The following is a 25,499-nucleotide window of genomic DNA, read 5'->3' as shown; positions in this document are numbered from 1 at the left end:
AAGTGATGGAAGACATTTCTCTTTGTTTATAACAGGAAGGAACCATTCATTTTATCATGAAGTGTAATTTTAGCTGTTGGTTTTTGTAGATGCTCTTTATTGATTTGTTTTTCTCTCTTTTTCTACATCTATTGAGATGACCATTTGGTGTTTATGCTTTATTCTATTAATATGTATAATACATTAATTTATGTATAGATATTAAATCACCCTTGCATTCCTGGGATAACCTCACATGGTCATAGTATATAATACATGTTTTGTAGTTAATATTTTGTTAAGGAATTTTACACCTATTTTCATAGCACATATTGGTCCATAGTGTTTTTTATTTTTTATTTTTTTTAATTTTTATTTATTTATGATAGTCACAGAGAGAGAGAGAGAGAGAGAGAGAGAGAGGCAGAGACACAGGCAGAGGGTGAAGCAGGCTCCATGCACCAGGAGCCCGACGTGGGATTTGGTCCCGGGTCTCCAGGATCGCGCCCTGGGCCAAAGGCAGGAGCCAAACCGCTGTGCCACCCAGGGATCCCCTGTTTTTTACTTTTGATGTCTTGTTTGGCTTGGTATGAAAGTATAGCTGGCCATAAAAATTTGTTGAAAAATGTTCCCTCCTTCATTATGTCCTAAACAAGTTTGTGCAGGAATGGAATTATTTCTTCCTTGAATGTTTAGTAGAATTTCCCAGTGGAGCCATCTGGTCCTAGAGTTTTTTGTTTTGTTTTATTTTGTATTTGTGGGAATGTTTTAAATACAATTTTGATGTTTTAAACAATAAATCCTTCTCAAAATTTAAATGCTTTGATTTTTCAAGAATAAATAAATAAATGAACTTTATTCATGTTCCATAGCCCCCAAATGGTTGTTTTTGATAATTTTGTCCAGCTTTATTAACTTTTATTTTGCTAAACGGATTTGCCAGCCTCTTCAGAGTACCACACTCAGAAGTTACTTCTCTACTTCTTTTTAGTGGTTGTATAATATTCCATTTTGCAGATGTACTGTAATAAAAATTGGTTTTTCCAAATTTTAAATATATTCTCAAGTAGTGCTGCAGTTAACTTTCATCGACACTTAACTTATGTTAATAAGGCACTAAGGTAGGTTCCTAGAAGTGAGTTGGCTGGACAAAACTTATGTATGTTTTTAGTTTTAATAAATACTATGAAGTTATTCTCCAAAATCTGTACCAAATTATTACACTGTTAGAATAATGTAAGAGAAGGTCCACTTTTCCCAGTCTGCTACTACTGTGTATTGTTAATCTTATACATATTTGCCAATGTGAAAAGCAAAGATTGATGTGTTTTTATTTGCATTAATTTAACTTATTTATGTAAGTGGAGTTGGGAATCTTTTTATATGCTTTTTGACTATTATTTATGAAGTGACTTGCCATGTACTTTGCTTGATCTCCAATTAGATTGGTTGTCTTTGTCTTATTAATTTAGAGGATCTTCTATTATTTTAGTTATATTAAACTTTTATCTGTTTTCTGTTGTAAATATTTATCCGATTTGGTTATTCATTTTCTTTCTAGTCATAACTTTTCAGTCTTTTAAAAGCCTGTCTTGTAATTTATGTTTTTGTTTGTTTGTTTTTAAAACAGAAAGTTGTACAAGGGATTGATGTAAACCAAATCCGAGGGCTTGGGTTTGATGCCACATGTTCTCTGGTGGTTTTGGATAAGCAGTTTCGTCCTTTACCGGTAAACCATGAAGGTAGGACTTTTTCACTCTCTCTTTCCCTGGTCATGGGAGATTGGCTGGGCCTCAGGTGGAGCACGAGGTCAGGTGTCTCTTACTGCTAAGGATGAGATTTAGTGGTGGAGCACAGAGGCCAGAATCATGTTGGGGAGGTTTACTGGCTTGGAGGACAGGTGGTGGGAGTGGTGACATTGGGTCTGGGTTAGGGAGAGACTTATCTCACTAATGCACAAGAAGCACAGTAGACAGTCCACTGAGGGAAGGATGTGGGATCATTAGCTCATAGTGAGCATCCTTGAAACAGGCCAGTGGTGTGGGTGTTTTCTGGGAAGGGAAGGTTAGTGCCTGCAGTTGCTTTGTGTTATGAAGCTTCTGTAGCATCTTTATTTGAGTAGGTGAACCAAGTCCATTTAAAGGAAATAGAATAAGGCAGACAGGACCATGCATCCCACAGAAGCTGGAAAGAGATTGGCCTCTCTATTTTCACTAGTGCACAAGACATTCCCACCTCATGATATTGGCCTCATAGAGACTTGTGAGTACAATAATGAGCTGTTTCAAATGTATGTGCCACTTGGGTTCACCATCAGAAATTTTTCATGGTCCAAGACTTGTCCCTCTTGGGAAGTTTTAGCAAGCAGTGCTAGCACTGAGATTGCAAACCCAGAAGTTCATAGTAGTCAGGTAGGTAATGAAAATGAGTAAGATGGACCAGGTTTGAAAAAAAAAAAAAAAAGCGCATGTGTGGAGATAAATTTCAACTCTATCTAACCTTTTCATGAACAGAAGACATTAGGGAGTGGTGGAGACCATGGCATACTGAAAATTGCATGTTCCATCTAAGAAGTGTGCCTCTAGGGATCGTCAGTGAGTTATTGCCAACATAGCCATTGCACGTGCATTTTAGGACAAGGTTATATTTGAGAACCCTCAGCAGTGGACACTGCAGTGGCCAGGCCTTACTTAACAGGTGGCTCTAAGGACTAGGGCACACTGGGCACGTTGGAATTAGAGTCAGGAGGTCCCAGATCTCGGCTCCGTTGATGCTGAGCAATGACACTATGAGCAAGTCTCTTTACCTCTGCATTTTCTGAAAGAATTGGAATAATGAACCATAGCTTTGTTGTGAAGACTAAGCCTGATACCTGAATGCTCAGAAATGTTTCTTCCATCTGATCATGAATTCCTAAAAAGAGGATGTGTCCCACTCACTTTTATGGACCTAATTAATAGAATAACGATTTATATAAATTTCATGTGCTGGACAAAGTATGCAAGTAGATAAATGGTTAGAACACAGTGATAGTGATGCCCATCTTTACACACACACACACACACACACATACACACACACACACACACACACACACACACACACACACACTTTACCCCCTTTTTGGCTATTGATTAGCACCTTCTGTGTGCCAAGCCCTGTTTTATGAAGTGTTGGAGTGTCAAAGACAAACATGAATGTTCCCTGTTCTCAGTGGCTAATCTCTGGCTCACCTGGAAGTGTTCTGGCCCAAGAAGGCAGAACAGCCCCAATCTGGGCCACTTCAGAAAGCACAGACCAAAGGAATGGACCTGGACTAGCAGACCTCAGCTCAGCAGCAGCAAACACTCTCCAGTTAGGAGCTGTGGACAGCCAAGGAGCTGGCCGCTTAGGGAGGCTGTCAGCACTGTCTTGACTGGCTTGCTTTAAGTAGCAATCAGGTGATGGTCTCTTAGGGATGCTGTTGGATGAGTTCCCATTTTGGGTGGGACTTTAGATGTTAAACAGCCCTAGGTTCCCAGGACACTAACCTCTGATCTGCTAAAATATATGGTTTTTAATTCTGGCTTTATATTAGAATCAACCTGGGATCTTTTAAAATCCCAATTCATGAGCCTTACTCTCAAGCTTTGTATTCACTTGGCTTGTGGTGAGTCTAGGGCATCAGCATTTTTTATGTTTCCTCCATAGTTCTGGTATGTGGAGAATTACTGGGTGCAGCTGAATTGGGTAGCTAAGATACTAGGAGCAAGAATGCTTGAAGTGGAAGAAGAGAGTTCTTGTTAGACCTGCTTACATATGTAGTGCACCCTCTCTGGGTGCCATCTTTTTCCTCATTGTAGGTGGAATTGCCTGCTGTTAACAGGACTTCTATAAAAAGGGTAGTTAGGTTACAACCCTAATTATAAGTGTTGAAATAATTTTATTCCATCAAAAAGGTTAAAATGTACCCATTCATCAAATGCATCCAGCTGCAGGTACCCCTTACCAGTTTCTTGCCTTTCAATAGGTTCTATTAAGGTTAGATTTTATCTGAAATGGATTATCTTGTGCTAGAAAATGAGGTTTGAATTTTAAAGATGATTCAAAGGTTGTTTAATGACTTCTGATGCCTGTGTGGCAGTGAACAACTCTTGATTGGTTAACTGGAGTAAGGGTGAGGAACAGGCAGTGGGGTCAGGAAATTAACTATCACCATTAAAGCCAAACCCACAAAACAGGCCAAAATGATAAGATGATTAAAAAAAAAAAGGAAAAGGAAAGGAAAAAAAAAAAAAAACAAGTAAAACAAAAAAAAAACAAGTATTCATGTTGTTTACAGTAGTTTAAGAATGGTAATCTTTACTACATGATAAAATATTCGCATTTTAGCCTCTTCTTGTTTGATCTTTCCTTTGAAGATCAGACAGTTCCAGGTTGGGCCAGGGTGCCACTGCTGCGTGCTCCCAACTCTGCAACCCCCCTAACTCATAGCACAACTCTGACTGGGTCATCCTAGCCCCAGGAGCTCTTGGGAGCAAGAAGAAGCAAGGGTGAGAATTCAGGGTTGGGCAGGGAGTTACCTCTTAGGCTACCCTGCAGTAGGAACCTCATAGGTATTTGTGCTAATTCATAGTAATTTCCCACAAGTATGCTTGGCACAGCTCCTGTGAGAGATCCAGAATATTAATTGAGTGAATACATCAATGAATAATATGCCTGTGGATAAACTGACTGTATAACTGAAATTCTGTTCTAGCAATTGCTTCTAATTTTCTTAAAACTTGACACTTTTTAAGCTCGGTGTTTGTTTTAATTTAAATGCAGTTTGCCAACATATAGCATAACGCCCCGTGCTCATCACATCATGTGCCCTCCTTAATGCTCATCACCCAGTTACTCCATCCCTCCACCCACCTCCCCTTCTATAATCCCTTGTTTAAGCTCTGTGCTTTGTTTCACCTGCTGACTCTGCTTTGTAGAGTCTCCTTCCTCATCCCCTCTTCACCTGCCTAACTAGTGTACAGTCTTTTTCAGAACTCTTTAAAAGAAAGCTTCCCTGCCTTTTGGAAGCTCTCTATGCAGCCACATGCTCCATACAGGCAGGACTGTGGCATATTCTCCTCGGCATCCCAGCATCCAGCCCTGTGCCTGACATGGAATAGATGCTCAGTGAAAGATCCAGTGAGCTTTCAGTGGAGTCCTTTCATTGTGATTTTCCATAAAAAATGAAAAACGATTAACCTCATTTTTTTGTCCACAATGTGAATCATTATTTAATAATCTTCATATATATATGTGTATACACACACACACACACATATATATATATATATATAATAAGTTAATTGATTCCCACAATTTCATTGTGTCATTCTGTTTTCTGAGAGCTTCTTCCTGTAGAGGCATAGAGGCAGTAGGAGCTGATTGTCATTCTAGTTGAAAGTTTAGCGGCAGGTGTTTTTGGCTTGAAGTAGCTGCAGTTGCACTTATACAATATTTAAGAAGCAATACTGACATTGTCGCCCTCCCCTTTTTAAAAGATTTATTTATTTATTTTAGAGAGAAAAAGAGAGTATGTAGAGGGGTGAGGCAGAGGGAGAGAGAATATTAAACAGACTGTACTGAGTGTGAAGCTCAACATGGGACTCGATCTTGGGACCCTGAGATCACGATCTGAGCCGAAACCAAGAGTCAGACACTTAACCAACTCCACCACCTAGGTGCCCCGACACACACATGCACACACCCACACACATGCATGTGTATGCATGTATGCACACATGTGTGCCTACACCTCCACATTCTGATTCTTTGATGTTGCTGGGATGAGAGCTGGACATCAATGTTTTAAAAACTATCCTGGGTGGTTCTAATGTGCAAGAAGGGTTGAGAAGCAAAGCTTTAAGCAGTGACATTATATGGTATAATCACTCAGCTATTTAAAAACAAATCTTAGATGTGTCTCTGGAAGGTCTCATGTACTTCCTCTTATTTTCAAAGTACTACTGTGGTTTGAGGAGCTTTTGTGGGACCTGAACCCTCTCCAGGCAGGCAAAGCAGAGACTGAGTCCTTGCCTCATCATGGTGATGATCACGTGACTTAGATATTTTCTTAGGTTGGCGTTGTTTCTTTCAATTTTAAGGATCCTTTTTCAGAAACATGGCAAAGTAAGGAAAATAAGATTCATAGCCTCCTGTGTACCCAGTTCTGAGGATAAGCAGATAGAAATTTACTCCCTTGGCCACAGACTTTTTTTGAAGGAAGAACCACCTGAAGCTTCGGTCTATGCCTTCCCCCTCCCTGGATGGTGACCATGCTGCTGTAGTTGGTGTTCACAAACACATCATTTCTGCACTTTCCACATATGTGTATACCCTCAACAACAAACAATAAATGTGGTGTTTAAAACTATCTTGGCTGGTATCATTATTCATGTTGATATGTGTAGCTTGAGTTTAAGTTTGTTGTACCAATTTGTTTATTCATTCTCTGCACAGATCTGTTTTAAAGCACACTATATGCTTTTCCAAACTGAGATAGGAAGCAAATCTTAAATCTCGGAGTCAGTTTGTCATGGGAAATGACCTAGATCAGAGAGTTGTTTTGAGGATTAAATGAGATGATGTGTATAAAACGTTTAACACAGGGCTTGGGACACACACACAGAGCTTTATAAATATTTGTTATTAGCTGCAGTGATTCTGCAATTGCAAAATAATGTGTGACGTATCTGGTTCAATTACTGTGGGGTCCCCTTATATCTTTCCCTTTTATTATCGCCTGGTTTATTCATTGCTGATCTCCACATTTTGCCATCTGAGGAAGCAGAGGACTATAAAAAGAATATTGGTTTGCCCATTAGTACATGAGGAATTAATAGAGACCATGAAAGGGAGAAAGGCACAATTCATTTCCTTGTGGGCTGCAGGATGGCAGAGGTAGAATGTGAGGCACATGCCTGTGCTTCTTTTCCAGCTGGTTTAAAATTCTGTTTCTTAATTTTTCTTTCTCTGGAGGGTCTACTGTGTGGTAGGTGCTTGCCTGTTTTTTTTTTTTTTTAAGATTTTATTTATTTATTCATGAGAGACACAGAGAGAGGCAGAGACACAGGCAGAGGGAGAAGCAGGCTCCATGCAGGGAGCCTGATGTGGGACTTGATCCCGGGAACCCAGGATCATGCCCTGAGCTAAAGGCAGATGCTCAACAGCTGAGCCACTCAGGCATCCCAGTGCTTGTCTTTATGTGCATGGTCTTGTTAGTGAATGAAAAATCTTATATGCCATTAGGTGGTGTTGTCCCTGTCTTATAGATAAGGACAGTTTGGCTAAGAAAAATTTAATGACTCTTTCAATGTATCTCCACCTGTAACTGAAATAGTGAGCATTCCTCATGAGGTCGGCCAGGTCCCCAAACTGAAAAAAGTTACAGTGCTTCCCATTCCACCAAACCAACTGAATGAGGGGGGAAAAATACCAAAGTTAATGAATTTTAATTAAAGTGACTAGAAGAAGTAAGAATATAAGCAGATAAAAGCCACTGTATGGATGTAGTTGGTGTGTTATATTGGGTATATTATTCCGTTGAAGTGTTTGTATTTAATGGAAGCAGATCTTAAAAAGCCAATGTATTGTTTTAGGCTTAACTTCATAGACTCTTTTCCTGAGCATACACACACACACACACACACACACACACTCTCTCTCTCTCTCTCTCTCTCTCTCAGCAAAGGTTTTCTGGAACAGAAGCGATAGGAAAGGAGGGAGGAAGTTGGGAGAGAATGAATGAGAATTGAATTAATTGGTAGATCCCCACTGGTTTTGGTATAGACATTTAACACTGGAGTGACACTTAAATAAGGACGCATCGCTCAAAGGGAAATCTAGAGTTTGGGTGGAGTGCACTAATTCGTGTTGGTAGGGGCCCTCGTGCTTGCTGTTGTTGATGTCTGAGATCATAGTAGTTGGATAGATTTGTGCTCTTGGGATTCTGGAAGTGTCCCCTTGGGTTAGAAGGCTGAGCATATGCATGTGACCTTACGTCTCTTGTTCTGCTAGGGGATTCCCGCCGAAACATCATCATGTGGCTGGACCACCGGGCCATCACTCAGGTCCACAGGATCAATGAAACCAAGCACAGCGTCCTGCAGTGTGTTGGGGGCGTGATGTCCGTGGAAATGCAGGCCCCAAAGCTTTTGTGGCTAAAAGAGGTGAGTGCCTTCAGGTGGAGAGAGCATGCTCATCGCAGCTGGGGATTCATTCATTGTGGATCTGTCTGTACCAAGCACTGTGCTCAAGTCTGTTATGTTTGACTTTTCCTCAGAGAGCTGCTCTCTCTTCTGGATCAACCCAGGTTGATCCTAATTTATTGATTAGGTTTCAGTTAAATCATTCTTGTTTTCAGGTGCTAACCTTATGCAGGCACTTTATTTTTTTATTTTATTTTTTTAAAAGATTTTATTTATTTATGAGAGAGAGAGAGAAAGAGAGAGAGAAAGAGGCAGAGACACAGGCAGAGGGAGAAGCAGGCTCCATGCAGGGAGCCCGATATGGGACTCGATCCTGGGTCTCTAGGATCAGGCTCTGTGCCACCCAGACTGCCCTATGTAGGCACTTAATAAGTGTTTGACACAGATTATCTCTTTGAATCCTAGCAGCCACCTTATGAAGGCAGGAGTTGTCTCTTTTGGGCTGAGGGTTGTCTGAAGACAAGAAAACTAAAGCTAATAGAGATAACCAACTCACCCAAAGTGACATGATAAACATGTGGCAGAGCCAGGGTTGGAACCAGAGACTGGCTGACTCTGCAATCAATTCTCTTAATAGCCAGTACTCTCCTGGAGTTCAGAGATGCCGATTACCATTCCTAATAGAAAATAGCAGAGCTGGGCTTTAAGTCTACATCTTCTGACCAGAACCTTCTTTCTCTATACACTAGTATCCCCTGAGGATTAATCTGGCCATGGTGGCATGTTCAGGTTTCTCATGTCACCTGAACTTGAGTTTCCATGTCCTCGAGTGATACAGTGATCTCTGGACAGAGCACTTGCAGGTGGTTCCTGTTTCCAGATGTTCAGATCCTTTATGAAGTGTGGATAATGGTGATGTCAGCTTAATGGTGCCCAGTAGGGATGGATGTGCAAGAAAGTTCAAGTCCTCTGGGAACCTCAGGGACTTGAAAATCCCTAGGTAGTCTGGTGAGGAGAGAATCCATCTAATGAGTAAGACCTGGTGTGATTCATTTACTGGCTCTGGGGTTTCAAATGGGCCAAGTCTTTGATTACTCAAAATGTATGGGGGTTGAGGGGAGTGTAATGGTGCTGAGAAAGTGTTTCTGGATTGCCACCGTGAGCAGAAGAGACAGAAGCAAAGAAGTCATCAATAATCAAGGGAAGTTTGACTTGTTATCTGTTTAGCATATTGAGCTGTTGTGTAAGCTTTAATTTGCACAAAGCCTTCTATATTTATTAAGAGTTTGAAAACAGAGTATTTTAGGAGTCAGAGTTTCTGACTCTACTTGCATCACCTAGTGTGACTTTGAGCAAAGCAGTTCTCATCCTGGGCCTCACTTTTTCCATCTATAAAGTGAGAAAGTTGGTCTGGACTGGCTTGAAAACCTGATATAAGTATATCCTGAAATACAAGTCAGAATATAGCACTACTTTGCACTGCCCCCACTCTCTGCTGTGTGTTCTGTAGATATTGATTTAATCTTAGCAAACTCTGCTTGATAGACAGCATGGAAACTGAGGCTGACAGGGATGGCAGTATGATTTTCCTAAACAGATGATAGAGCCAGAATTTAAACCCATGTCTGCTGGCCTCCAAACCCCAGCTCACCCCCATCATATCATGCTGTAACTGAAATCCCTCCAAAAGCATGCCACTTTAGGGTAGGACCAGGAACAGAGGCAGTGGTGTTTTTAAACCAGCCTAAACATGGTGCAAGAAAACAAATGGGTTGGACATATCACATCCTTCTTGGCTACAGGAAAGAAAAGCTGTACTTTTCAATTAAGTGGGAAGGATCAAGTAGGTGGTCACTGGTACATCATCAGGGCCTTAACTGAGCACCTGCTTCATGTCAGCTTGGGGCTGTATATCCCGGGTGATCTAACTATATATCTGGTGTGAACCTCTCTGGATGCTCACCACTGTGCACTTGAGATCTAACCAAACTCAGTAAAGTGCATAAAAAATAATTAGGTTCTAAAAAAAAAAAATAATTAGGTTCTAGATTGCAGCAGTCAGGGATTGTGACCTAAGACTGACCATCCATCCATCAGTTCCATTTCAGAGTTTTCTCAGAAAGGCCTTAAACATTATCTCATCGTGTATTTAACTACCTGAAGGTTGAGCCTCAAATCTATTTTTAAAATTTCTTCAATTTATTCTTTTTTTTTGGTAAGCACATACAGGAATCTGTGCTGCGAATTACTTTGGTTTTATCAATGATTGCAAATTCCAAATAAAAGATAGTGTCTAATACCAGTTTTAGCATGTTATCCTTAAAGCCTGACCCCGATGGTTTAGGATCCTCTTCCAATTTTAATGTGTAAATGAATTACCTGGGAATCTTATTAATCACCTGGGGATTCCTGATTTAGTAGTCCTGGGGTAAGGACTGAGAATTGGCATTTTCTGACAAGCCCCCAGACTTATAAAACCACTTCTGATTCTAGAAGCTCTGCCCTTATATCCTGAAGAGCACACATTTGTGGAGAATCAGAACACAGTACCGTCTTTTGAATGGGGCTGTGGAAGAGTGGGGGACCAGGGGCTTAGATAGCTTTCAAAGAGTTGTGCGCCAGCACATCAGTCAGAATGTGAGACTCTGCTAACTCATGGGGCTGTCATTTGTTTACTCCCTTATTCACTCTTTTTTTAAATTAAAAATTTAAATTATTTTTAAAATATCTATTTGTATATTTGAAAGAGAGGAGAGAGAGAGAGAGAGCTCAGGAGTAGGAAGGAGTAGGGGCAGAAGGGTGGAAGGAGAAGCAGGCTTCTTGCTGAACTGGGAGACTGATGCAGGGCTTGATCCCAGGACCCTGGGATCCTGACCTGAGCCAAAGGCAGACACTTAACTGACTGAGCCACCCAGGTGCCCCCCTTATTCACTCTTTAATTCACCAGATATTAACTGAGGTTCTGCTATGAACCAGCAGTGTTGTAGGCACTGGGGACATAAGCACAAAGATCAAATTTTTGTGGCCACAGAATTTTATTGAAACACAGCCACACTCATTCAGGCTTATCCTTGAGGAGCCCAGAGTCCTCTGGGGTAGTAGTGGGGAAGCAGTTGGGGGTGGCAGGAGGAGGAAAGAGACATGGGACCAGAGCTGTCAGATGTTTTAAGCACCTTGATAAATATGCAGTACTTTTGGAGAAAATAATTTGCTTCTGGGAGGAGTTCTTCAAGATGAATCTCAAGATAGGAATGGAGGTTTTGCCTTTTAGAGAAGACGGGGAGGAAATTCTTGAGAAAGACTGTGGTTCATTTTTGGTAAGGTACGCAGGTCCTGGGATAAGAGCCTGGGATGCTTCCCTGAGTGTAGTAGGAGATGAGGCCAGGTAAGTAGCCTGGGCTCAGTTTGTTAAGGGCTTATTTGGTGATAGATGGTCTTTAAGCAAGGGGGAGGGAATGTCTTAGATACCTTTGGCAGAGATAAAGAGACTGGTTAGGTGTGAGAAAATGTGTGTGTGTGTGTGTGTGTGTGTGTGTGTATGTGTGTGTGGGGGGGAGTAAGAACTAGTTTTCATACTTTACTGATTATAGCACTTTGTTGTCTTGGCTTTTCTCTTAAGATAAATTCCAAAATTTGTAACATGGCCCAGAAGATGGTATGTGATGTCATTTTCACCACCCCCTTTCTACTTACTGGGTGTCCCTCACCTTACTCACTCTGTCTACCGGGATCCCGTTAGGGTATCTCAGACACGCTCTGTTCTTTGCCACCTCCATCTTGACTGCGGGTTGGTCCACTCTGGCCAATGGGCCAGATCTGGCCTGCTACTTGTTTTTGGATGGTTTGGGAGCAAAGGGTGGGTTTTACTTCAAATGCCTGAAAAAGGAATCAAAAGGAGAGTGATATTTTGTGACTTGTGAGAATTATGTGAAATTCAAATTTTTGTGGCCACAGAATTTTATTGAAACACAGCCACACTGATTCATTTGTGTATTGTCTATGGCTGCTTTTGCATCACTATGGGACAGAGCTGAGTAGTTGAGACAGAGACTGAGTGCCCACAAGGCTGAAAATACTTACTTTGTGGACTATTAGAGAAAAGTGTGCTGACCCCGGTCTTGATGATGATGTGATCCTGTGCCTTCTGCCTCTGAATATTTTTCCTGCTATTTAACACCCATCCTAACTCATACAGGTTTCAGCTTTATTGTTATGTCTTCAGAAAAGCCTTGCCTGACCTCACATATATCAGGGATCTCTTCATTGCACTCTTACTTCATTGTATCTTTCATAAATTGTAGCAGGAATCATTTTGTATGATGATTTACGTGGTGCCTGGGTCTTCCCACCATTGTAACCCAAGGGGGGGATGGAGAGCCTATCTGTTTTGTTCATGGCTGTTTCTCTACCCCTAATCAAATGCCTGGCATATAGTAGGTAGTCAATACATAGTTTTTTAATAATTTGAACGGCTCGCTAAGGGGGTTTTTGTAGTCCTCCATGTGGGAAGTCATGAGCTGTGAAGTGGGCACTGTGGGATGGGGAAGTGATAGATTCCAGAATTTTTAGGGGATATTATCAGCGGGACATGGAGGCTGATTGGCTGTGAGGGGCGAGCAAGATGGCAGAGTCAGAGCTGACCACTCACTTCAGTGCTGCTGTCATTCATGGGCTCCTTGTCCTTGGCCTAGAATCTGATGTCAGAGGGAGTCAAGCAGAATCTGGAGTTCAGACTTCTCATAAGACCTAAGTGATAGACTAGGACCACCGCAGCTCTTGGGCAAAGTCACTCAGGTCCTAGTTCTGCAATGTGGAATTTTAATCATGTCCTTTACATTTAAAGTTTTTGTGTTTCAGGTTGACGCATGTCTCCTTAATAAGAATTGTCAGATAAAAGGAAAAATGCCATTTGAATTTTTCATAACCCCCAGCAGTCTGGCTTTTCCATTTGGTCTCAATGATTCTGACTCTCATCTTAATCAAGGCCAAATGTAAATTAAGTTCTGTCAGGCTGGAACAGCTGGAGTCTCCTATCTTTATAAACATGAAACATTGCAGGGTAACAAGGTGCAGACTGGGGAAGGTCAAGAGAGTTAAGGGCTGATGCAGATCCTGACAGCTCAGTGTTAATGGAAGATAATTAACTGGCTTGTAGGGGCTATGTGGAGGTATTCCAATCTGACTTTTAACTCATTTCCTCTTTTTGCCATTGTCAGCAGAGCAGAAAGCTAATCATTTTATAGTTTGAGATTGTCATCGTTCATTCTCAACTGGAACCAACTGGCTGGAATGTCAGAGGATTTTGCTGATGGGTTAAGAAGATATATCTCCCCCTCCTATCTCCCCAGTTCATGCCTCTCTGTTTCTGTTCCCCTGATAGCATACTGGGAAAATGAAGAAATGATTCTCTGCTTCTAATGTGCTTTTTATTTTTTATTTTTTTTGTAAATGTAGATGCTTTGGAGGAAGCTGGGTGTTGGGATGCCCAGAGAGGTGGTTTGATAACTTCCTGTTAGCTGTGGAAGGTGTGAGTAGAGTGTTTTGCATGAGGAACTATTGGAAAAAGAAAACAAAACAAAAAAACAAAAAAACAAAAAAACAACCTCTCCATTAGAGGTCAGAAAAACCTGGTTTTGGTCCTTTCTGTGAAGTAAGAGGCTTGGGCCAGCTCATTTTTAGTTCCTTGGTTGGCCTTATGTTTTCCTTCTTTTTGACGATATAATAACATCTATTCTTTTATCTTAGATTTCTTCTTGCCTGAAACTTTGTGGAAGATAAACTGTGTTAATTTCCTTTCTTTGAAATATACCATTTCTTCTTTAATGGGAATTATGGTGGGAATGGTCTTTCTCTGTTAGTTACTCTGGCTTTAAATTGCATGTATAGGCCTATTAATGTTCACCCACATTCGTCAGTCCTTAGCAGTAGAGCTGATACAAGATATTGTGGAAATTTGGGGGATAAATCACAGTTCTGTAACAGAAGTAAAGTACAGGATTTGAAGCCAGACACACTTGGATTTAAATGTCTCTCTGCCATTTACCAATTCTGGGACCTCAGACAAACTAAATCAACTTATCTGAGTCTCACAGTGTTTAGCTGTAAAATGAGAATAGTCATTAGTATATTCTCATAGTAAAATGAGAATAGTGTCAGCCTTGTGGAACTATTATAATTTAGTCAGATATTTGTAAAGCACTTTATGCAAGTAGATATCCAAATAGTAGTCGCCTCTTCACTTCTATTGTGTGTAAGAAATGTTTGTGTTCTACTGATGGGCATGTCAGTAATATCCTATCACCAACTGAGAGAATTTCAAACACTAGAATATCTTATTTCATGTAGCTGGCTGTAATGAGTGGTATTTTTTCTGTTTGACTAATAGCTAAGGAAAGCATCTAAAAACCACCATGAGGTTGTCAGAGACAATCATAGAAAATATCTAGTACAATAGTACAAAACATATTTTCAGAGTCATTCATTTATGTGAATCATCCACATCCTATGTGTAATGCCTATACCAGAAGGCAGCTGGCTTTGAACTTTGAAGCAGATTTACCTAATACCTTCTACTGTTTCCCTTGAAATTCACTGTTGCCTCCAGCTTCAGCATTATTTTATTTCACAAAGATTATTTTATTTAATCTTCACACCCGTCTTGTGGGGTAGATACGATCTCTTTTTGTGGATAAGGAAACTGAAACTCAGAAACCTTAAATGACTCACAGTCTTATACCATGTGAACAAACCTACGTTGGGAGCCATACTGCAGCTCTGTCCCCCATCCCCATCTTGTGGGATCTCTGTAATCCACTGTTAGGGTCCAAAAGTGGTCTTTGCCTTCAAGAGATTATAGCCTGATGGGAAAAGAAAGATACAGCTCTCCTGAGCAATTGGATCAAAATAAGGAAACAGATGAAGATGGTAGCTAAAGTATATACAGTACTAATTACATATCTAGCTCTTTTTCAAGCATTTTATCCATGTTAAATTCCTCTAATCCTCACGTCCACACTATGAAGTAATATCAGATGATAAAACAAGCTCAGAGATGTTAAGCAACTTGCCCGAGGTCACTCAGCTAATAAATGGCAAAACTGGGATTGGAACCTTGGTATTTCAGATCTAGAATCTGGGCTTATCACCATTTCTCCCTATCGCCTCTTCAAGTGTTTTGCTCTGCAGCGTTTGGATAAATTTGTTCAGGGAATAGATTTAGTGATAACTTCAGGAGGATCTGAGGCCAGGAACAGTAGATTGTGGGTTCCTTTTTTTTTTTTTTCCCCTTTAGGAAATATTATTTATTGTCTCCTATGTGATAGGCGCTGTGTTCAGCATTGGAGATTCCAAAGTAAGCAAGACAGGAGAGGGCCCTGGTTAGGCTTCTGAGAACTTAGATTCTAGTATAGAGAAGCAGAATATAGACAAAGAGACAAATATATATAAGCAAAGTGATTATATTTTCCGGAAAATTCTAAAGGAAAAACACAGATGAACAGATTTGGCATGGCTGGCGTGTTCTCTCTTGGGAGAGTTTGACCTGAATGATGATCATTTCAGGAAGAGAGGGCAGCAAGTTCTTGAGGGGAGGGAAGTACCTGTGATATCAGCATGGGAGGTCAGCAGGGCTAGGGGTGGGGGAGTATGAGCAAGGCAGAGAGTAGTAGGAGGTGGGTTGGAGCAGTGGGTAGGGGTCAGCTCTTGCATAGCCTGAGGCCATGGGCAGGAATTTGCATTTTATTCTAAGAGTAGGGAGAAAGGGTCAGTAGATTTTTTTTTTTTAAGATTTTATTTATTTATTCATGAGTGCCAGAGAGAGAGAGAGAGAGAGAGAGAGAGAGAGAGATTGAGAGAGAGGGGCAGGCAGAGACACAGGCAGAGGGAGAAGCAGGCTCCATGTAGGGAGCCCGACGTGGGACTCAATCCCGGGTCTCCAGGATCACGCCCTGGGCTGACAGCGGCGCTACACCGCAGAGCCACCCGGGCTGCCTGAGTCAGTGGATTTTAATCATAAGTGTGACATGATCCCTTTTATGACTTAGAAATCACTCTGGCATAGTACGAGGTAGGTAATAAATATTTGTATAACAGCAACAAAGTTGGCATTATAATATTAAAAGGAACAATTACAAAACTGTAGTCTTATTAATACATTTGTTTTAAGAAATTATCAGTATAGAGGGGTGCCTGGGTGGCTCAATCAGTAAAGTGTTTGCCTTCAGCTCAGATCATGATCCCAGGGTCCTGGGATGGATCCCCGAGTCGAATCAGTCTCCCCACTCAGTGGGGAGTCTGCTTCTCTCTCTCCCTCTACCACTCCTCCTGCTCGTGTGCATGCTCACTCACTTCCTCTCTCAGATAAATCTTATAAATAAAATCCAGCCTGCCTCCAGCTCCTGGGCTCTATCCATTGGTCCTCACTGCCCATTCTCAAAGAACATTTGTTTCTTGCAACATGCCAGGGCTGCTGGCTGGCCATCCACAGGCTAAATCTGGTACCCAGATGGGTTCTGTTTGACCTACCCTGTGCTTCAAAACAAAACAAAACAAAACAAAACAAAACAAAACAAAAACACTTTTTAAAAAATTTGAATTAGTTTTCAACATTTAAAAACTAAGAAATTTCACATAAAAGTCCGGATTTTCTGCTTCTTTCGAAAAAATAACAAAAGGATTTGGCAGTGGGGGGCGCACATTCCCATGTGGAAAGAATTGGCCAGTGCTGAGTAGGGGCTGCCCCCTTTAGAAGGGGCAAGTGTCCTTCATTTCACAGCTATCCCCACCCAGCTTGCTCTGCTCATTTCCTTTTCCAGCACTACCCTCTAGGCATTTGGATTGGAGACCCAGGCTGTGGGAATTTGTTCAAGGAATCCATCATTACTTTTCCTATAACAAAATGCTTAGAGATGTGGAAAGATTTTCCAGATGGTGAACTTCTCGGTCTGTGGCTCTAGGAATGCTGTACCCATAGTCTCTCACACCTCTGAGTCTTTGCTCAGGTTTTTTCTTTGGCTGGCAAACTTAAAATTTCGTCCTTCACTTGGGAAAACAGACGAATTCTTTAAGGCTTTAGGAAGCCGTCCTTGACTTTCTCCATCAGGTGTTGATCAGGCTCCTGCCCTTTGTCCCCCATGGTATCCCCACTTACCTCTGCCTGGGAATTTATTACACCACACTGTGCCTCACTTATCTCTATGTCCCTAATGTCTAAGACACTGCTAGCATCTGATGCTGATCACTCCGTAGATATTTTAACGGATGGATGGATGAACAGATGAACGAATTTACCAAATCATTTATCATATCATTTTTGTTTGTGTATATCTGGCCAATAGTTCCATTCTACAGTAGAGATCCACTGCAGACCAAATGTAAGTTCATTTTAACTCTTCCACATTGTGGAAAAGGAAGTTTGGAGTATTACCACTCCTTTCCACCCCAGAGCCACCCCTTGGCTGGAGTCTATTACCTTGAGTCACAGCTTGTTTTGTGTGTGAAGTGATGGCCCCAGATTGACACAGTAACTCCTCTGGGCCTCTCTTCTGTGTCTCTGTGTCTTGAGCATAACCTTTGAAGCTGCTTCCTTTTCCCTGTAAGAGAAAACAAGATGTATATAATGAATCAGACAGCTTCTCTTTTAATGTTTATACCGGGGCTCTGTTCCTCCCAGCTTTTGGATCGTGGACTGTGTTGTCAGCTGTTGTTAGAGCATCTTTTGTGGATTTTCTCTCCAGGGTGGTCAGCCCATAAATCGGTCTCGTAACTAAATATACGGAGTATTGAGGCTGGTGTCCTGTCTTCATTTACCTGGACAGTGAATCCTTTCTTTCCTTAATGTCCTTGTATTTGCATATTTGATTTATGCCGAGTATGTACTGTATTCTTTTAGTTTTAAACTCCAACAAACTAATTTTAAAAATCAGATGTTCCCCACCCTCCCCAAGGACTTGCTTGGTGTGATAACTGGTAACATTTAATAAATGTCAGCCATTATTATATATATTTTGTATTTTACTTTTTGGCTTATGGCAGATTTTGATGTATATTTTCTTTATTTGATCTATGACATGGTCTTGTGGGATAAATGTTGCTACTTGCCACATTTTACAGGTGAATACACAAGCCTCAAAGAAATGAAATGATTGTCCATGAGGATTAGGATTGGGTCTTCAGTGAAGGTTCACATGGTTCTAAATCATATCTTGGTTTTTTGTGTTTGTTTTGTTTTTCCTGTTACATCATGTTCTTTTTTCTTTGGGTTGATGGATTTTTAACTTCATAAGAGCAGAGACCAAATCATTCTATCCATACCTGGCTGTTGTCTCTCCAGAGCCAAACACAGTGCTTGGCATTAAAATTGTACTCAATGAATACTTGCTAAATGAATTCATGGTGCGTGGTCAGAGCCACACTTACGATGGTAGCATTAAGGCCAAATACCTAGTATTTTTGCTGCCAATCTTCCTGACCACTGTGCTTGCATGTCAGCTACATCTAGGCATTTTTAGTGCAACCAGAGAGGCAAGAACAAGATTACTAAGATTGGCTGCCTTTATGCCTACATGGGATGATTCAGTGTCAAACAAAAATTGAACAACATTATTTTCTTACAGTAGCTAAAATGCACCTATGGGAGGGGAATGTTGTCTTTAGAAAATATACTAAAAAAGACAATGCATTTAATGTGTGTTGTGATAGAGGACCTCATTCATATAGTCAGCCTCATGGAGGTGAACTGTCACCTTGGAAATCTGGAGACTCCATGGATAGATGTTGATTGAAGTAAGGGAGGAAGCAAGTCAAAAGTCAGGGAAGATGCTAGTTGGGATTCTTTTGGAAAGATATGTCAATCTCATTTCTCTGAATATATGGCTTGGTTTCACTCCTTTTTTGTTGTTATTGTTCAAAATGAGAATAACTGTTCTTTATTGTAGGGATATATTCATTTAATCAGTGAAACAAACTTCTGATAACTACTATGTAGAAGCCACTGTGCCTGGTGATGGGGAGACGAAGTGGAAGCCAAGAATGTCCTTTATCTCAAGTTGCTCCCAAGTCTAAGACCAAGTACAAGAGGCTGTGAAAGGCATTTTCCCCTAACATGTTATTATCATACTATTTAAACATACAGAAAAGTTGGGAGAATTTTGTAGTGAATACTCAGAACCATCACCTGGATTCTTGCCATTAACATTTTACTTGCTTTATCATATGTATATCCATCTATCTCCCCTTCTATCCATCCCTCAATCCTCCTTAAGTTTTTGCAGTAAGTTGAGATATTGTTACACTTACAAAAGCAGTTTGAAACTTAAAGACCCTTTACCTTATTGAGATACTTACTAAATTCTATTTAAGATACTGACCCTGTTTGACTGCTATATATAAACATCATCAACACTTGCACTAGAATTTATTAAATATCTACCATGTGCTTTTAAGTTTGCTGCTGGACTTAATACTTATGAAAGTCCCGTGAGGTAAATTTTATCAATTACTTTGCAGATAAAGAAGATGAGGCTAGAGGAAGTGAAGTAGATTACCACTTACTGACAGTTGGCATCTGGCAAGGTTGGAATGAAAACCTGGGTTTTCTAACTCCAGAAAACGGATTTAAAAAGAAGTTGCAGAAGTTATCTGATCAAATTCCACCCTTTATCAGGCATGGTCCCCCTGTCTATTCTATAGATGAAACACTTGTGTAGAGAGAGCAAGTTCTCATTGTTAAAGTTGCAAATCCCAAATAACAAATTTGGCTGGCTGAAATTTTGAAGATAAATATGAATTCTAGAATAAAAACTAATCTCAGTCATCTTAAGTTAGACTCAACCTACACAAATTCCAACCCATTCTGCTTTGTCCCTGCTCTATCTAGCAAGTTAGTTACCTCTTAAAGAGCTGGCCTCTTCCTCCCCTTTATATCCACCTTAAGTGTTTATAGTACAGAAAAAAAAATTAGTAAATGATTTAACTAGTAGTTCCTTACCTCTTCTGAACCCAGGGATCCTGGAGGCACTTCTGCAGCTAAGACCTCACTCAAGGGTTATCTTTGTGCGTCATGCCGTGGCCACTCTGTTAGTTGAATATAAAGTGAATCAGGGATCTCCTTAAAATCCCATGTCTCCTGAATCCTTCCTATGGGTAGGGTAAAACTTGTGAGCGACCTCAGTAATAAAAAGTCTGATCTCAACTTTTTAACAGTTCCATCAATACCCATACCCACACCCTCTTAAAAAACTGCTTTAGTTTGGCTTCCAAGCTTCGTAATCTTAAGAGTCAGTGTCTTCTGGCTCAAAAATGTGAGACTAGGGAGTGTTCAGAGGGAATGAGCGAGCTGCCTGAGTAAGTGGCTCTGCCCTCCCTGGCCTCTGTCTCTCATTCGGGCTTTGCCAAAGGGTCTAAATTGTGGCACAGAGACATTTTCTCCCAGTCATGCTACGTGTATAGAGAGTACTGGAGCTTGCCCAAGTAAAGCAAAGCAAACAATTCGGAAATAAGATCTTTTTTGCCAATTAATTATTCATAATATTTTTAGTCATGAGGATTTTATCTTCCCCAATGTAATTATTATTATGACTTCACTATCGATTAGTGAAAATTGTTGGTCATGGTCTAGCACCAGTCCATGGTCTGGTATTTGGGAGCAACTGGTCTCTGTGAACCATGGCGTTCTCCTGCAAAGCTGGCATTCTGTGGACCTAGGATAGATGAGAAGAGAGTCGGGACCCTAGTGAACCCTACAGCAGTTGTCTTGGCATGAGGCCATGTGGTCTGGCTTTGGCTGGGGGTCAGAGACAAGCCCATGGACCTGAGAAAGAGGGTGAATCATTGTGCAAGTATTTATTGAGCACCTCCCTTGTCCTGGGAAGCAGCAACAGTACGGTAGCGTATTGGCCTTGGAATTCAAGAGGCTGGGGTTTCACCCAGGCTTTTCACTTACTGGCTGCATGATCTTGGGCAATTCTCTTCACTGTGGGCCTTCGGTTCCTGTCTATAAAATGGTGTTAATGGCAGTAGTGTTTTTCTGTGTCTTAGTGGGGAGGGTGTTTGGTACATTGTAGAGTGCTGGTGGTAGAGTAATGTATTTTCCAATGATGAGTATGATCGAAGCAGTTGGTTTGGAGAAAGAAAATTAGGCCTGTTTTTCATATTCTTATCTCTAGATGCAGCTAAGAAGGCAAAGAGTGAAGGGGAAAAAATTCACATTGTTGTGAGAACAGGCAATTAAAAAAGAAAGTGTGCTTAATCCTTAAGGACAACTTGGGGCATGGATATTACTGTCCTGTTTGAACAGGTGGCAACAGGCTGAGAAGATTCACCTCATGCAGCTCATGAGTGGTCAAGCTGGGCTCTAACTCAAAATTACTCAAGCGTGTGCTCATAACAGCTCCCAGGCCAAGGATAAAGAGAGTGGAAGATTCTGGGAGAGAGTCAGTCCATCCTCAGACGCTCCAGAGCAATTTTACATGCCCTGTTATTGGTAACGTATGGGGTCTTGTCTTCAGCAACCAGCACACTCAGGATGACAGCTATGAGAATGAGTATTTTAGAAGTGGTCTAGAAAACAGTGTGTGCTGATCGGTTCCTGCCAGAACCAATCAGGGACATTCATTCATTCAGCAAATATTTATTGAAAATGTACTTCATTTAAGATGCTCTGTAAAGTGCTGGGAATATAGCAACCAACATAAAAGGCCTGTCCTCGAGCTGCTCCTATTCTAGAAGAGGGGCAGGAATGAAGTCACAGTACACTGTAGGTGGGATGGAATTCAGGTCACTGTGGAAGTAGACCCCAGTTAGAGCGGAGGAACCAGGAGGAGGTGCTCTGTGGGCTGGGGCTGATGGTGGAGGGCAGCTAGGTAAGGCCTCAGGCAGGATGGTTTGTGAGAGACAGGCCACCTGGGCAGAATGACACTGGGAACAGTCTACGATCCAGGAGACGAGACCCCTGTGGGGCTGCGCATAACAGACGTGGGAAGGCAGTTCAGTGAATCGGTCAGAAAGCACCTTTTGAGTCCCAGCTGTGTGTTTAATGTTATTCATGACAGGAGTTCCCTTTTGCCAGTGGACAGAGCTGCTATCACCCTGCCACAGGCAGAGGAAGGCTGGGAACTGTCTTTCTTGCTTTTTCTGACTCTCTCTCATCTCAAGGGACTGAAGCTAAAGCCCAGTGCCCACATGGCTGCAGTGTCCTCCCTGGGCAGAGGAAGAATGTCCTCTTTTCAGTCCCATCAGGATCAAATGAGACAGCGACCCTGAGAATGAAGCCGTGAATTAACCCCTCACGTCCAGGAGGGTGGCACTGAACACCAGGCAGGGGCTCTTGCCACCTCTCCCATGGTGGGCGTGTGACTCAGGGGTGATGACATCAGCCATGACTTCATTCGCTCAGAGGAGAGACAGTGTGCAGACTGACAGCCACCCCTGGTTTGTCTCGTCAGGGGCACTGCCACGGTCCTATTGTTGTTTTCCATACATCTTTCTCATTTTTCTGGCTTTCTCATTTTATTCACTTCTAATGTTGAAGCTGTGCATTAACTTCACCCTGTCTCCCCTTTCTCCTTGTCCATCTTTTGCCTCGTCCTTATTTTCTTCCTCTTTTGTCTTGTGCTTTCTCCTCCTGTGTCAGAAATGTATAAGGAAAGGGCGTCCTGTCTACTCCCCTCTCCTCCAGACTTTGCACAGAGTTCTAGCCGAACCTTTCTAGAACTGCATTCACAAACCACTCCCACCCGGTACTGACAATGGCTCCCATTCTCTTCTGACCTGAGTTTCTAATACATATTCAGATTTCCTCTTACTATGCTTCAGCATACATCTCTCTCAGCCTGAATATCTCAGGATTCCTTTTTCATGACCTAGGATACAGTTGACACTTCTTCCTGAACTTTCCTCAGGCAGTTGGTGCCCGCCAGACCACCCTCCACCCCATCTCTCCTGGTCTTTGCCTTCCTCCCATACTGAGGTCACACTCTACCCTCCACGTAACATTCTTCTTCTGCCACTTGCCCTCAGCCATGTCTTTCTTTTGTGACCATGCAGCATCCTTAGTTCATAACAGGTCTTGTTAAACTTGGATTATTATAGACTATTTGTACACTACTGCTGAGTGTTTCATATGCAGACTCTATTCTATTTACCCAACAAACAGCATGAGGATTGGGGCCAGTATTCACCTACTTTTCATGCATGGAGCCAGCACGGACCTGACCCACACACCAGGGCTGATAAATTGTAGCGTGGTCAATCCACATTTCATTAGAGAAAAAATTATTTCTTGCAAACTATAGAGATACAGGTGAGTAAATTATGGTCCTTCACGTAAAGGAGCAACAGTCTAGTTGGAGAGATACATAGGCCCCATATAATTTGAGAAGAGTAAGGATTGTAGAGAAAACCAACAGGTATTGGGGATGTGCCAGGATGGGCACATTAACATCTATAAACTCCTTGAGTTGAATCCTACTAACAGTACCATGAACTAAACATTGCTGTAGCTGGAACATGAGACCCGTAGCTAGTAGGTGATTACTGGCTGGAAGTAACACAACTAACAAGGAGAAGAACCAAGGTTTGAAGCAAACTGTGTCAGTCTCTAAGGCCCCTGCTCCTTCCTGGAGATGGGAACAGGTTGTGCCACTGACATTTGAATAAGAACAGTCATTTAAGAAGTACTTACTGTGTGCCAGATGCTCTAAACACTTCACATGCATTTGCTCATTTGTCCCCTCCACAACTCTATGGTGCAGGTAGTAGTATTGTTCACTGTAATTATTATAGGATGAGGAAGTTGAAGTGAAGAGTAGTTAAGGAGGCTTCCCAAAGTCCCCCCCCCCCCCCCCCCCCCCCGGCTATGAAGTGTTAGAGCCAGGATATGCACCCATGCAGTCTGGCTCTGGAGAAGAGGCAGCAGAAAGTTCAGAGGTGCCTCCATGGAGAGCAGCATATTGCGTTTTTAGAACTGCCATGGCATCAGTGCTTTTGGAGAATCGGGGACTATGGGGGTGCTGATAGGTGATGGTGTTGAGAGAGGAGGCTAAAAAGGAAGCTGGATCCTGGTCACAAAACTCATTTAGTATTCAGTGCCTTCTACAAAGATCCTTTACAAAAGATGCAAGCAACGTTCTATGGAAGGAATGTTTTCTGTGATGTTGAGCTGTTCTGCATCCACTATAAGGAAGAGATGATGAAGTTATGCTAGTTGAGTTGTGAAGGGATTTCTCCATTGTGGACCTTTTCTGTACCTAGCAGGAAATGACGGTGGACCTCTGTAACAGTGGGATATATATGCCCAAATAAGGCCCAGAGAAATGCCAAATGGAACAGTAAAGTAGACCTGCCCTTTACAGGTTGGGGATATGTACAGTTTGGGTTGAAGGAAATTTGGGGAAGAAAGAAGAGGGGACATTCATGTCAGCCAGCCTGGACCTGATGCCAGGTTGTCCTCAGGTGTCCCGGAACACAGGCCATTTGATGGAATGCTGTTCCTGCCTCAGCCCCCTCTGCCATGGTGCTTGGCAGCCATTCAACATGGGGTTGCACTGACCCAGGAGTCCAAGCCAGGAAGTGAATGAATCCATTTTCCAATTAAAATGAAACTTCTCCAAAGACCTACTCACCCCAAGAGGAGAAATTTATCTTCCTGGCAGTCTGGCTTGGCCAGAAAGTCTCTGCTCCTAAGACAGACGGTGAAAAGCCATTAGCTTGAATGAAGAAAGCAAGACTGGAACAGTTCTTATTCACAGTCTCATTCATTTATTCATTCATTCCTTATTCCTATTTCCATGAACCCCCCTTTAGCCTGTACATCTCTGCTCATTTATTTATCGATCCATTCAGCTAACATTATTCATCAATCTATATAGCATATACAATCCTAGGTCCTAAGAATAGAGTGAGTGAAGAAAAACATAGTTGTCTCCCCCCCCCCCCCCCCCCGCTGCCTTAGAGTTTTCAGTCTAGTGAAGGAGACAGACCCATGAATGGGTATGATGGGAAGTTCCATGATGGAGATATTCACAAAGTCATATGGGGGAATAGCATGGGAGCATTTTACTCAGCTTAGGGGAAACAGAGAAGACTGTGTGGAATGGGTAATACCTGAGTTGAGTACAGAATGATGAGTACGTGTTGGCCAGGTTGAAGAGGGGAGGGTATTCCAGATGTGATATGATAGGAATGTGTATAATAATGGTAAGAAAAAGTAGAATGTATGTGGATGATTCTAGGATAGTATCTCCAAGCGATCAGAAGTGAAGTTGGTGAGTAAGTCATGGATTGTATATGCCATCTTAGTGAATTTTATTTTTAACTCCAAAGGTAGTAGAAAATTTTGAAGGGTACAAAGTATAC

General features: G+C 41.7%; 1 protein-coding gene and 1 long non-coding RNA gene across 17 annotated transcripts in view; one reads left to right on the top strand and one right to left on the bottom strand.

Moving 5' to 3' along the window:
* The window catches only part of FGGY (FGGY carbohydrate kinase domain containing), a 414,792-nt gene that overhangs the window by 43,586 nt on the left and 345,707 nt on the right, over positions 1-25,499 (top strand). For all 16 annotated transcript variants that reach the window (XM_038537374.1, XM_038537384.1, XM_038537385.1 and 13 more), the window contains 2 exons: positions 1,610-1,721; positions 8,017-8,168. In XM_038537374.1, the coding sequence (XP_038393302.1) occupies positions 1,610-1,721; positions 8,017-8,168 (264 nt within the window). The remainder of the gene's footprint in view (positions 1-1,609; positions 1,722-8,016; positions 8,169-25,499) is intronic.
* Positions 14,763-20,422, bottom strand: LOC102154996. The gene is made up of 3 exons (XR_005359697.1): positions 20,134-20,422; positions 17,617-17,737; positions 14,763-15,004 (listed from the first exon to the last, which is right to left on the bottom strand). It is a non-coding gene; the product is annotated as an uncharacterized LOC102154996 (long non-coding RNA).

This window comes from Canis lupus, chromosome 5 (genome assembly GCF_011100685.1).
Source record: "Canis lupus familiaris isolate Mischka breed German Shepherd chromosome 5, alternate assembly UU_Cfam_GSD_1.0, whole genome shotgun sequence".
In the NCBI taxonomy this organism is placed as follows: domain Eukaryota; kingdom Metazoa; phylum Chordata; class Mammalia; order Carnivora; family Canidae; genus Canis; species Canis lupus.
The sequence above is the reverse complement of the archived record's forward strand: the minus strand, read 5'-3'. Positions and strand labels throughout refer to the sequence as shown.